The sequence below is a fragment of the Panthera pardus genome, unplaced genomic scaffold (assembly GCF_024362965.1).
Source record: "Panthera pardus isolate Hobbes unplaced genomic scaffold, ASM2436296v1 HiC_scaffold_20, whole genome shotgun sequence".
NCBI lineage: Eukaryota > Metazoa > Chordata > Mammalia > Carnivora > Felidae > Panthera > Panthera pardus.
In genome coordinates, this window is record NW_026526766.1 from 19,521,177 (window position 1) to 19,535,248 (window position 14,072).

The 14,072-nt window shown below is 46.6% G+C and overlaps 1 protein-coding gene across 3 annotated transcripts in view; it reads right to left on the reverse strand.

Annotated features, from left to right (window-relative positions):
- LOC109275364 (guanine nucleotide-binding protein G(q) subunit alpha) overlaps positions 1-12,899 on the reverse strand; it is a 315,365-nt gene extending 302,466 nt beyond the window's left edge. Inside the window, exon 1 of one of the 3 annotated variants that reach the window (XM_019463549.2) lies at positions 12,739-12,899. In XM_019463549.2, the coding sequence (XP_019319094.1) occupies positions 12,739-12,874 (136 nt within the window). In that variant the 5' untranslated portion in view covers positions 12,875-12,899. Of the gene's footprint in view, positions 1-11,889; positions 11,915-12,316; positions 12,412-12,738 lie in introns of those variants that run through there. The other 2 variants (XM_019463550.2, XM_019463551.2) reach the window with 2 other exon arrangements.
- Between the last annotated feature and the right edge of the window lie 1,173 nt (positions 12,900-14,072).

The following is a 14,072-nucleotide window of genomic DNA, read 5'->3' on the forward strand; positions in this document are numbered from 1 at the left end:
TGGAAGGAAATAAACACTTCTTGACTCAAACTCTATTAAATACGACAGTTCTTCTCATCATTAAACTTTACTATTTTAGAAGACAATCATACCACCAAAGGATAACTATCTCAAGTGCTCTTATTTTGCTCCAAAAAGAGACTAAAATACAATATAAACTCAGGCAATAGCATGCTGTCTGAAGATAGATTATATAAAGAGAGAATGTATTTAATAGAAAAAAAAATCATTGTGTGGCCACATGATTCAATACACTGGGATGCATATGCATTAATTAATTCTGGGAAGGATACACTGTAATTTGAGTAGCAATTCACAGATAGACTCTAGGGATTTAGAAAAACCTTAGACAAGAATCTCTGTTCCCACAATAAGCATGGCCTGGAGTGGAAAGCCCTTATAGCAAATGGGTTTCTCAAAGGACACAGCTGGTGATTTTCATGAAAATATATTTGGAATCAAGATTTCCTAAGCAATACTATTAATGAAGTCCTATGATTTCGCCCATTAAAATGCAACCTTTTGTCAAGAACTGTATGCGTAGGGAAATACAAATTGCTTATCAGAAACTAATCAAGCAACATATAGGTATATTCTCTCACAGAACATGGGAAACTTTGGGGACTCGACGTTACAAGAGACTAGTATGTGCCCAAAATGTTTTAGTCATTTCTAATGTGCTCTGGATAACATCTCAGGTGGTGACCCAACACATAATATAGGAGGTGCAGAGGACATGCCATTTATTAGTCTGGACCACAGCAAGGACCGTCCATCTCCACAATCTGTGTCCTATCTGAGTTGGCTCCAAGAGGATCCGATAGCTTGGCAAAGTGTTAGTCCTTGACCCATTAGGAATCGATTGGTAATGAAAATAGGGGTTGATTTCAAGTATCTTTTGTTTCCGCTCTTCCTACTTCTGTTCTCAAATTATTCAAATTATTCAATATATATTTGCCTACATTTTCGAGTCAAGAAATCCTCATAACTCGATTCTATCATGAACAAAAGCACCCCATTTCAAATGCTGGTCATAAATGGAAACAGGCTTCAGGGCTTATTGAGTAATCTACTCCCTGGGCTTGGATGTAATAGCCCCAGAATGTGAACAGCTCCTAAGAGAACACAATCAATTGGCAGGTGCCTTGATCAGCTAAAATTACAAGATTACTTCCATGTATTACATACCTCCACAGTGAGTGTGAATCCACTTTGGCAAGACTATCTCAGGCTACTATGTATCTACTTATTGCCTTGGGCAACTGACAGGTGCTCTATTGTAGGAGAAGCAAGCCAGGTGAAAGCAGATTTCCTGCACGAGGATCTCTCAAGAGACATTCTAATAACCCATCGCCAGATTAGCAGAGTTCTCAATACAGTAAGAGATGCATTTCTGTCACGTTAAGCAGCTGCCAGGTTAAATACACACACACACACACACACACACACACGAATCATGGTGCACATTTTCTTTTTTATGTGTGAATGGTTTTTCTCAGGACACTGCTTGACATGAGTTTTGTGCCTGGTCTATTTAACCATCTGTGGGGGTAAAAGGTCAGGGGAGGACGCATGCAACAAGAGCACCTCCCACACAAGCAGACTGCTGCCCTTGCTCCTCTCCCAATCTGGGATCGGGGAAGCAAGGGCACAGGAGACGTGACCAGATGAGGAAATGCAAGGGGGCAGTGGAGCTCGTAAGAGAAGCTGCATTGGCCTGGCTCTTTCCAACCACAGGCCAACGCACAGAGCACCTCTCTATTCTTCTCCTTTCCTTCCTCCAGAGTCTAGCGAAGACACGACCGCACCACCCCTCCAGGGAACAACAGCCTCTGTCCAGCCAAGCCCCGCCAGACTCCCATTACTCTCCTTCACCTGTGACTGCTCTCCTTTTCCCCTGCACCTGTCCAACTCCATATCCAAAATCAAGCTGACAAGATAATGAGGAAGAGGCTGCGGCCGGGAGGAAAGCAGGGGTCGACGAGTGCCAGACCCCTGCCGGGCACCTCCAGGGGAATTGGGCTCTTCTGCAGACCTAGGCTGTGAGTCTAGCTGTTCTTTCTTTGGTCACAGAGCCCGATCTCCAGAATGCAGACAAGAGACACAGGAAGTCGCCTCCTTGAAGTTTCTCTGAACATGGTCATGACAACTAAGGGCAGTTCAGAAAAACAGTCCAGAAAAATTGAAATTTTCTGATTTCAATAAAGGCCCCGTGAAAAAAAAAAAAAGATGGGCACAGGAATGTAAGAAGAAATGGACACAAATGCTCCGTTCCTGGGATGATTCTAAATCTCCCCTGGAAGGTGCTAGAAAAGGAGTCTACCGGCTCCCAATACACAGCAGTCCCCCAAATGTGCTCCACCAAGGTGTGAGGCACTCCTGGAGCCCAGACTCAGATGACCGACCCGCTCTCACTGAAAATGGCAGACACAGGCTTGGGCAGCAGGTTCTCTGCAAGCAAATGGAAAGCAATGCTTAAAAAGCCCAATGAAGGGGAAAAAACTAGTAGCAGTGGGCCAAAGACAGCGGTCTAAGGGTACCCACGAAAGCTCCGGGGCAGGGGCCTGAGCAGGGCAGCCCTTGAACGCTGCCTGGTCCGCAGGCTCCACCCCTGCGCCTGCCAGGATATCGCCCTTCCTGCAGGAAGCAAGAGACCCATGCTGATATGACAGGAGGCTTTTGATACCATTCCCTGTGAAGGCAGTGAAACTATCAGCGGCGTGCCAGGCGGCATGGGGGCCGCTCTGGCCAGACTCGCTGATGCCTCCTCACTCTTCCCCGGAGCCGCCGAGCCTCCCGCAGGGTGCTCAAGGTGTCTTCCAGAAGGGAAGGAGAGGACGGTGAGGGCAGCCAGGAGTCCACCAGACCTGCCGATGCCTCCCGGAGGGCCTGTCACCACTGCAGAGGGCTGGGGCTCGGGGCCCCTCATCCCCAGGGATGAGCCTGGGCAGAAGGTGGCCAAGAGGCCAGAGCCGCAGACGGGGAAGCAGAGCAAGTTTCAACGTTCAGACAGCCGTGAGGTTCGGTCCAATGTCTTCATTCTACAGGTCTCTGTAGAAACAGTCCAGGAACAAATCCTGTTCCCTGAAGAAACACCTTCACAATAGTTCAAAGAGATATAGGGCAGGACCGACCGCTTGACCTCCCTTTAGTTACAGGTTTTAGAAAAAACACACGAAACTAAACCAATGTGTGTGTGGGGGGGGGGGGGGGGGGGTATTTATTTACCCAAATAAACTTCCACAGCGCCTGCTACTGCTTCTGTGTGCTTGACCAATTCTCAAAAAAATATCACGAGTGTTAGAAAGACAAGAGTTAAATCCGTAGCAAGTACCCTGGCATTCTTTTAAGGGCAAACTAGGAACAAGAATTAAAGTCATCCTGTATTATTAGAACAAGTCACAGGAAATGGGTCAGCTCTTTAGGACAAGAGGAAAACTGCACTTACCATCTGCAGAAAGAACGTGTAGTATAATGAAGCCGCTCTGGAAAGGGGAGGTCCTAAAATATCCGCTCAGAGGGTCAGAAACTAACACTGTGTCTTTGCCTTAAAAAAACAAACCCCAAAACATGCTCAGGCTGACTGGGTATAACAAAAGCAAAGGCCTCTGCTGATGCTACCCACCCCCCCCATCTGTACACAAATACAATTAGAGGGGCTTTAAGGCTCTCTAGGTACGGAGATGAGAATGCTCACATCATGAAAATGGGGAAGATTCGCTCTTACTCCACACAGGCCTACACGCACCGTCCTCCTTTCTAGCAAACGCACGGCATCCTATTTTGAAACCCAGTGGGGTGTGATAGATTATCCAGCACTGGCTCACTCACTCTCTGCTGGGAATCGTGAACCAGTCTCCAGTCCCTGCCCTCTGGAAAAGGAAGGAGAATTCTACATTTTGTTCAGTAACAATGTATTTTGTTCCGGGGACTCAAGTGTTGCTAAAGAGAGTTAATTATCTCCTACAAGCACATTCACAAGTGCCCTTTTAGTGTAGTAAAGCACCCAACTTCCCCTCACCAGCTCACAGCCACATGTTTGAAGGAAGCACCAAGTTGGAAGTTCCCTAAATCTTAAAGAAATGTGCGTGCCAGGGAGTCTAAGAAACCCCTCCTGGCACCAAAGGGCACTGGGATGAAAGGGTAAATGAATGGGCGGTGTTTGCACAGAAGGGGGCTGTAGCAAACAGCTGGAATAACGGGCGGGTAAGCCACTCAAATGCTTGTCTTATTTTTTTAAATGTTTGCTTTTGAGAGAGAGAGAGAGAGAGAGAGAGAGAGAGAGAAACAGAGTGTGAGCAAACAAGGGGAAGAGACAGAGGGAGACACAGAATCCTAAGCAGGCTCCAAGCTCCGAGCTGTCAGCACTGAGCCCGACACAGGGCTGGAACCCACCAACCATGAGATCATGACCTGAGCCGAAGTAGAACGCTTAGCCGACTGAGCCACCCAGGTGCCCCAAAGTGCTGATCTTTAGTTGCAGTCACCAGGAAGTATACAGAAGATGCCAGCAATCACCCTGCTTGCCCTAACAGCAAAAAGAAAGGTAGGGAAGAAACAATAAAGATAAAGATTTCATCAGAGTCTTGAAAATGTAAAAAAGCAAGAGAAAAACTCTTGATTTTTTAACAACTGGTGGTGATCAAAAAAAAAGTCAAATTCCAGGAAGAGGCAATTAATACATGATTTCAGTTCTCTAAAGGGAAAAAACTCAAGGCTATTTTAGAATTATGCATGACTGTGTTTCTAAACATCACTATTCACTTCCTGCAACAGAGCCAAAAAGTCTCACTCTCGCTCTTTCTGTGGATCAATTATTGTTCCTTTCTGTGAGGTTTCAGGAATACAATGGCATTAATGACATTCCTGTTCCCGACCGCACCACAATCTATTCGGCACTTCCTTGAAACAACTACTTTGTTTCTTAAGTAGTCCAACTGCTCACGATCCAAAATTAATCCTGTAATAAAGGTGCATGGAATTTGTAAATTTCAAAGGACCTGTGTAACAGTTTTCCATTCAAACTGCCGCATACGCTTCTATTGGCTTTTCAGGCTGAAACAATATGAGAACGCTCAACTGAATCACTCCCGCTAGACAATGAATGAGAAGCAGGACCGGGAGACAAAGACTATTCCGTTGTTAAAACCCAACTGCTTTCACCGTGCCCCAGGTGGCCCACGAAACGGCAAAGAGGAGTGTGGCAAATGGAGAACATGTGGATGATGCACGTTAGACGGAAGCAAGAAGTGTACATTCATGTCCTCTGATTGCCCTTTCTTTGGAGAATCCAGCTGCCCACCCTTCTGTGCCCACAAGCCCCCAGTTACTGACAACAGAATCACTGTGAACCGAGCAAGGCTTTGTCTATGCTGGGATACAAAAAACAAAACAAAACAAAACCAAACAAGACCAAAGCCGCCATCTTTGGCCTCAAGGAGCTTCCAACCCAGTTAGTGCTCAGGGCAAGTGGTCGGTCAGTAATGACTTCTCATGGTTGAAGGCATTCTTGCCGATACGCTCCTAGGAAGTAATTCTCAAGATCATCTGCTTTCTCCAGTTGTGTAATCCCCGGGAAGCTTGTACAATGGCCTTGAGATTATTTTGGTTTCTTCTTTGTATTAAGAGCCAATAGAAAAGCCAATGCCAGGAAGGATAAAACTCAGAAGGACATGTCTGTCTGAGGGCATCTACTGGGAAACAGCAAAACTGTGAAAAGTACTTGTAGTCTTCGTTGCTGGCAAGTAAGAAATAAGGAGTATCTCACACAGCACATTATTTTGCATCAATGAGGGGCTTAATACTTGCTCATTTGACCAGCATTCTCTATGCAGCTGTTCTTTCATAAGATATGCCTGATTTAAAAAAAAAAAATTGGAGGAAGTGTTTATTTTCCAATAACTGACAAGTGTTTGTGGAATAAATGAATTTGAAGTATGTTCTTAACTTTATTTTTAAATCACACGAATTTTGTTCTTTAAATTTAACCATGAAGTCTTTTAACAAAATATTCTGCTCTGATCTCAGAAATTATTGCTAGGTATAAAGGTCAACCCCAGAGCTAGTCCGTGAATTCAGATTTTGGTTCTCAGCATCAAAATACGGATATTTTTGTTTGTCAAGTCCAGATCCATGGCCAACCACCTAGAATTTAGGAACTCATTTCCAACAGCATGGTTAGGTCATTTTTTTTCTTTTTACTGCATGATAGATGAGAAATCAGACAGATTTTTACATATCGGTAACATTACAAATCAAAGGTGATCGTGGAACAACTTCCTATCATTTTATTAGTAACAGCTGTTCACGTAAAACAGTGTTTGGGTCTGAGAACAGCTCTGTCTTCAATGTTACTCCATTCGGCAGCACAGGAGAAAACATTCACTGTTTACTGAAGTCAGTTATTGCCACAGATTTAATTACCAGCAATCACACTTTTTACCTTCTATTGCTATTTCACACTTCCCTAGGATGAATTCTGCAAAGATCTTAACATTGCTTAAAAGCCATGATACCAGTTTCCTTTTGAAAAATGTCATCACCCTCCCAGCTGAAACAAGGAAATTAGACTTTAAATTTGTTGCTACAAATACTTGTATTTCCCTCAAGCCAAAACAGTGTGTGGAGCAAACAGGCTCCCTCCCTCTACCTCCTTAGGAAGAAAGCAATCCTAACCTTCTTAAAATGGCTTCTCTCTCCCAAGATGTACCATTTGAGTTCCCTGCTTTTCCTCTACAACACCCAATCAACATTTCCATTAATGTCAACAGAACTAATAACCTCCCCTTAAAGAAAAATTAACATGAATGCTGGAATCAAAATCATCCTTGGAAAATCTAGTTCATTTCTTCTCAAGTGTAAGTTTGCCTGGATCATGAAGAAAAATCTGTTCCTTTTTTCTGCTAAGTTTAGCATAGCACGCAGCCACACAACTGTGAAAGCTGTTTCAGGTCCTTAAAAATTCATCTGTAATAAAAATCATGACTATATTGAATAGGCACCTACAAAATCGAATATAAACCATCTCCTATAAAGTGGAGCTGTGTTGCTGTTGTTATTGTTGTTGTTTTTTAATGAGAAGGAGGCTATCAAATTTATTTGTAATAAACAAAATGGCCACTAAATTATTCTTCTGGTTCTCCTTTCTAAATTTACCTAAAAAAATCTGAATCAATATATAGGGGATAACTTCACTGTTCAGCATGGTTTTAACATGTGTTGCTGTTGTTATTGTTGTTGTTTTTTAATGAGGAGGCTATCAAATTTATTTGTAATAAACAAAATGGCCACTAAATTATTCTTCTGGTTCTCCTTTCTAAATTTACCTAAAAAATCTGAATCGATGTATAGGGGATAACTTCACTGTTCAGCATGGTTTTAACATGTGCCAAAGCTCCCATAGGAAGAAATGACATGTAAGCAGAAGGATGAGTTCCACGGCAGATCTAGACAATGGATCTACGTGGCTCAAAGCAAAAATCTTACTCTGAAGGCTTTGCTGTAGTCAGAGCTACAATTCCGATTCTTATGAGGGATGCTAACACTCCACCCTTCGGAGAGAAACTATAAGTCCCGTGTTTCAAACAACAACAACAAAAACAAAAAACCAGAAAAGAAAAAGAGGAAATGCATCCAAATAAATCCTGACATTTAGAAACATATTTAACACTTGGAAGCCAAAAGAGTAACAAAAATAAAACTGGTTGGTTTTAAAGCAGCCTCATGAACACCATCGTTTGGTATTTCCAGGGAGATGCTGTCGTTAGGGCTGCGCACAGGGATCCTTGCCTTCCCTGGTTCTGAAGGGCCGTCCTAGACAGCCACTAACTTCTAGGTTAACTCAGACCATCAACATCCCCATTCTTCTCCAGTGAACTCTACAGAGGGGTCGTGGGGCAGGCGCTTTTATCCACAGCCACAATCTGCCAGGCAATTCCCAGCCTTCTTGCTCTGTAACTGCACAGTTTTCAGTACAAATATATACCTCTCAATTAAAAATATTCCATCTGCCATTCTTTTTTAATTTTTTTCATGTTTGTCCATCTTTTTAACTTTATTGATTTTCTGAGAGAGCACAAGTGCATGGGGGAGGGGCGCAGAGAGACAGAGACAGAGAGAGAGAGAGAGAAAGTCCCTAGCAGGCTCCACACTGTCAGCACAGAGCCTGACATGGGGCTTGAACACATAAACTGTAAGATTATGACCTGAGCCGAAATCAAGAGTCAGATGCTTAACCCACTGAGCCCCCCAGGCGCCCTCCATCTGCAACTCTTAAAACTCTGTATTTAATCATTGTGGTTCTCATTTAACTGTACAGATAAATCATAAAAATCTGTGCAACTGCCACCTGTATGCTGGAGAATTTAAAATTCACTCTGTTGAGTATATCATGGAGAAAGTGTATGACCAGAAGATGACAGCTTCTACACGATAAAAAGTAAGCAAGATATCGAATGGTTTCTTTTTTTTTCTTTTAAACTTTCATACTTTAAGCATGACTGTTACCATTCCCAAATTCATCCAGCACAGAACTGTAATACACTGGTTCAATGTGTGATGTAACAACTTACATTAACACTTTCTATCCTGGAATGCACTTACATCCAACAGGCTCAAAGAGTTACATTCAATTTTTTAAAGATCATGATTTTATCTGCCACAGATTAAAAGCATTACATATCCCTGTGTTTCCATTATTTATTCATTACTTTATGCTCCTAATTTGTCGGGGGGTGGGGGGTCATAAATAAATGTACTCACTCAACAAACATTTATTGAGAGCATTCTGTGAGTTAGGTATTGTGCTAGAAGTTGGACTATCACAGTGAGCAGTACAGACACAATCCCTAACCTCATAAGCTACTGGCCTAGAAGAGGAAGAAAATCTACAATCATATATGTAATTCAGTTAGAAGATAAAGAACATACATTCTTCCATGTAAGACTGGCCTAAACTCTGCCTATTTTCAATAGGTGGAACTCAATCAATTAAAAAGGTTTGCTAAATCTTCCCATTTGATGATTAAGATCTAAAGAGTAAAGATTTTAAAAACATGTAAAGTAAGAACAGATTTAAGAGGGAAAAGATATTTTCAAGGAACTAAAAAAATTTTCTGCATGAATATCTGTGACTGAATGCAGGGATTCAAAGCCATTTGTTATACACAGACTTAAAGACACATTAATATTCAATAGTGTGACCTATGTACTACAAATAGAAATATTTAGGGGAGCCTGGGTAGCTCAGTTGGGCACACCAAAGCATCCAACTTTGGCTCAGGTCATGATCTCACAGTTCATGTGTTCGAGCCTCTCATTAGGGTCTATGCTCACAGCTCAGAGCCTGGAGCCTGCTTCAGATTCTGAGTCTCCCTCTCTCTCTGCCCCTCCCCTGCTTGTTCTCTGTCTCTCAAAAATAAATAAACGTTACAAAAATTTATTTAAATAAATATTTAGTTAGTATTAAGATTGATCAATTAGAGGAAATACAATATACTTTATACCTACAAAGCACATAAAACTTCAACCAAGTTAAAATGTTCTCTTACATATATACGTATATATGCAACTTTTCTTTGAGCTGGCAAGGAAAATACTTATTTAAATAAATTCAGAGAAAGAATATGGTAAAGAAAACAACAATTCAGAACTAAATATGGTGTTTTATGGTGGTAAGTTTCTGAGTTCATTTAAAAAAGAATAAAAAACCAAAATATATTAGTACAGAATTGGAAAATACATTGTCATAATTGCTGTGTAAGTATCAAAAACGATTCCAATTTTACTGCTATACTTTCATCTAGGCAGTTCCCTTTCTAATTCTTTATGCTAACACATAAAATAATTATGTGAACAATGCAAAGATCACCTGCCAAATAAATCCATTTCCACTAAAATGGTGTCATGTCTTAAACTAAAATTTACTTTGACAATAACCTTATACTGAATGTCACTTAAATATAAGAATGAACCCTCGATTTAAATAAGGTAGTTAAAACATCAGTAAATCTTTAAACTGTGTAAGGATAAAACCCATAGCCTCCTTTGCACAGGTAGGAAAAGGAAGCTTCAGTGAACTTATCAAAGCAGCTGATCCAAGAGCAGCTCCTCAAACAGAAGCCCTCCCAGATATCTGGTTCAAGTCAACCATTATCTTCCTCCTGGACTCAAAAAACTGTGAAATCAGAAGCCCACACACACAACACACACACATACACACACCCCTACATTTAGGAGAGAGTATTTACTGTAGAAATAGTGTAGGTATCACACTCCTTCCGCTACAAAAGCAACATATCTAGATCACAAAGCTGTAAGAAATAGTATGTGATGCCTAGGGATCATGTTCCTAACAAAAAGTTGTACAATTTTTGAATGTTACTAATGAATGTAGGTGCTAAATTAATGTCAGATTTTCCACTCCTTCTGATAGGCCATACTTGGGGGCTGGCACAAGGCTGTATTAAATCCTACTCAAATATCTAAAAAGAGACCGAGTTCCCCATTACTACCACTTTAATAGGAAAACTGTTAATTTTTTTCTCATAAAATTATCTCCAAGTGCATTTTTAAAACATCATATGTTATTTCAATACACAGTATGTAATTATGTCCGTATATGTGTATTTCCCTCAAAGTCTTCCTCCTAGATATTCTAACCTAGGCCTTCCAACAGACAAACCCCCTGCGTTCTAATTCCAGCTGCTGGCACCTAGAGCTGTCACATTTCAGGAAATAGGGATGGCTTGAGAGATCTCAAATGCTGTATTCACAGCTAAACATAAACAAAGACTGTAAACAGGGCAAAAGAAAATCCATTCTGAAGTCTCTCTAAAACACATGCTTTTTCCCTTAATCGTGCACTTGTACACTCTATGTGTATTTCTCTTCCCCTATTTTTCCCAATCTTGAGCATTTGCAACATATTCAATCACACATTATTCAGCCATTAGAAGTAGCCCAAAATGAGAAGAAAAAAAAAACATTTTTTTTAATCTTAATATTCCAAATGCAGTTTTCCACTCCCCTGGCTTCATTCCCTAAAGCCCACCTCTTTTATCCAATGCTCTGCCTTCTGTTCTTTACAAACAAGTATACATTTATCTAATCTGGTTTCAAGACATAAAGCATGACATGTAAATTAACCATTTGTAACTGTCTGTAATGATTATATTTTGTTCCCTCTTGTAAGTGATCCAGTACCCAAGCAGTTCAGTCCCAAAGGCAACTGGTTCCTTGAACCAGGAGATGGAATGCTCAAGAAAGAAAACGCATGCTTCTTCAATCTGAATTGACAACACAATTTTTCTTTCTTCCAGACCTGTCTGAGGAACATGTATTATACACGCAAATATCTTGAACACAAGTGCAGGCATTTTTCAGGCCTGTTACTGCAAAGCTGTTTATTCTTCCTACCACCATAGCTCAGAGTTAGGTCACGCTGGCTCCTATGTGCACCCTGATCCTTGATTCTGAACAGTCTCTAAAAGATAATAATCAATAGAATTCCTCTTTGAGAAATGGCATTTTCTTGATAACTTTGTGTGAAGACAGAACGTTGGGTTGTTGTTGGGTTTGTTTGTTTGTTTGTTTGTTTGTTTGTTTTAGAGACTGAAGGGAAATTTTTGCTCTACACTTCCCGTTTTCCTTCTAGCCTAGATCCCAAAGATATTAAAATGCTGTCCGTTTTAAACAAAAGGTTTCTATTTGTTTCCGGGAGAGTAACTGAGAGGCTGCACTGGTTTTCAGTAGTAACTATTGTGAATTCAGGCCTGCATCTGGGTTGCCTCATTAAACAAAAGAAACCCGTCGCTGTCAACAACCACACAGCACAACCCTCCGTATCCCTCCTTTTTTTACTGGAAGAAATGGTGCTGACGAAAAACAAACCTGTCACCATCCACTGGTCAAGAAACTCTTCTGGATCCCTCCTTTCGGTGGTCTGGTGGCTAGAGAGCAGCAGCACTTGTGTGACACATTTGAGCTTGCCTGCCCGCCCCCCCCGAAATACATAAACTCCCTTTCTTTAGAGAGCCAACCACTAGGCTCCCTCATCATCACTCCATGGACAATCCAGTCGCGAGTCTGACCACCACTCCCCCAGACCCCCACCACTGGAAATGGATGCACACAGGCAACCCTACCGCAGGCAGTCCCCCAGTGTGCCCCGGCTCGGATCGCCACCCTCGGGCCACATGCATGCACGCGCACACACACACACACACACACACACACCACAGTTCCCCTCTCCGGCACGGGGCGCCAAAGCAAAGACACTGGAAGTTCGACCCCGCTGCCCACCTTCCCACCCCCGCACATCTTCCCCCGAAGGGATTTGCCATTTAGAAGATGCACAGCATAGAAACGCGCTCCCGGGAGGCACAGCCCTCAGGAATACCAAGGGGCACACGCCGAGGCCCGGGACGGAGCAGCCCCGACCCCTCTGCGCGTGTGTGCTTGCGCGCGTGCGTGCGTGTGTGTGTGTGCGTGTGTGTGTGTGTGCGCGCGCGCGCGTCTGTATGTGTGTGCGCGCGCGCGCGTGTGTGAATGTGCTGCGCGCGCGCCCGCGCGGGTGCAGGTAGTGGCCGGGGACGCGCCCGCCGAGGGTCCGGGCGAGCCGCGGGCGCCCGGGGGCGGGGGCCGCGGAGGGCAGCGGACCCGGGGGGCCGGGGGCGGCGGGCGGGGGCCGCGGAGGCCCGGCGGGAGGGCCCGAGGCAGCCGGCCCCGGGCTGTACTCACCGAGCAGCAGCAGCTTGAGCTCCCGGCGGGCGTCCCGCTTGTCCCTGCGGAGCTGCCGCTCGATCTCGTCGTTGATCCGCCGGGCTTCCTTGGCCTCCTCGCTCAGGCAGCACGCCATGATGGACTCCAGAGTCATTCTTCCAAAGTGCCTCCGCTGCAGCCCCGCCGGCACCCCCTGCTCACACGCGCGCACACACACCCTCCCGCCCTCGCTCCCCCGAGGCAGCGGTGGCCGCCGAGCCCCCGCCGCCCGGGCGCGCGTCCGGGACGAGCTCGGGGAACGGCCGCGGGGGCCGCGGCCAGGGCCGGGGCCACCAGGTGGGCCGGGGGCGCGGCGGGAGCGGGCGGCTCGGGCCGCCGGGAGGAGCGAGGCGGGCGCGGGAGGCGGCCGCGGGCGCTGGCTCGGGGGGCGCGCGAGGGAAGGCCGCCGCGCCCGGCCTCGCTCAGACGCCCGCGCCTCCTTCCCCGGGAACGGGCGGCCCGCCTAGCCCCCCGCGCCGCCGCCGCCGCCGCCGCCGAGGCTCCCCTAAGCCCTGCGCCCGGCGGCGAGAGCACATCCACCGGGGCGTCCCCGCAGCGAGCGGCCGCCGACGGCTCCCCGCGCCCGGCGCGCCCGCTCCTCGCTGCCGCTTGACACGGCTCCCGGGCGCCCTGGGCCCTGCCCGCGCCCACCGCCCGGCTCGCGCGCAAAGCCCGCTCGCCGGCTCGCCCGCCGCGCGCTCAGCCGCCTCCGCCTCCGCTCCGCCTCCGCCAGACGCCCACCCCCGGCCCCGATTGCCAGGCGCGGAGCGGCTGCTCACTGCTCGCCCTCCCCCTCGCCACACACACACATTTTCTTCTTTCTCTGAACTGGAGCACAGATCCGGGAGGGAGGCGGCGGCGGCAGCGGCGGCGGGAGGAGGAGGGGAGGCGGAGGGAGGGGATGGGCGCGGGAGGAGGGGAGCGGGGAGGCGGCGCCGCCCGGCCCCTCCTGGAAGGCTTTCCTGGGCTCGCAGCCGCCGCGGCGCGCCTCCCAGTGCGGCTCTCGCCTCGCCCGCCGCTCCCCAGGCTGAGCCGGCCCCTCGGGCTCTGCGGGCGCCTCCCGCTCCCGCGCGCCGGTGGGGGCCGGCGGGCTCAGCGGTCACGGCCGCCCCCCGGGGAGGGGCGGGTCGGGGCCGCCGCCAACCTGCCGCTGCCCGCCCGGGCGTGGTGGAGCAGGAATATGGCGGCCTCTGCCTGCCGCTCGGCCCCCGGCCCAGGAACGCGGACTCGCGGGAGGCGGCCCCGCCAGCCCCCCAGCCCGGGCCGGCTCCGCGAACCGTCCGCGCTCGCGCCCCACCACTCCCGGTCGCGCC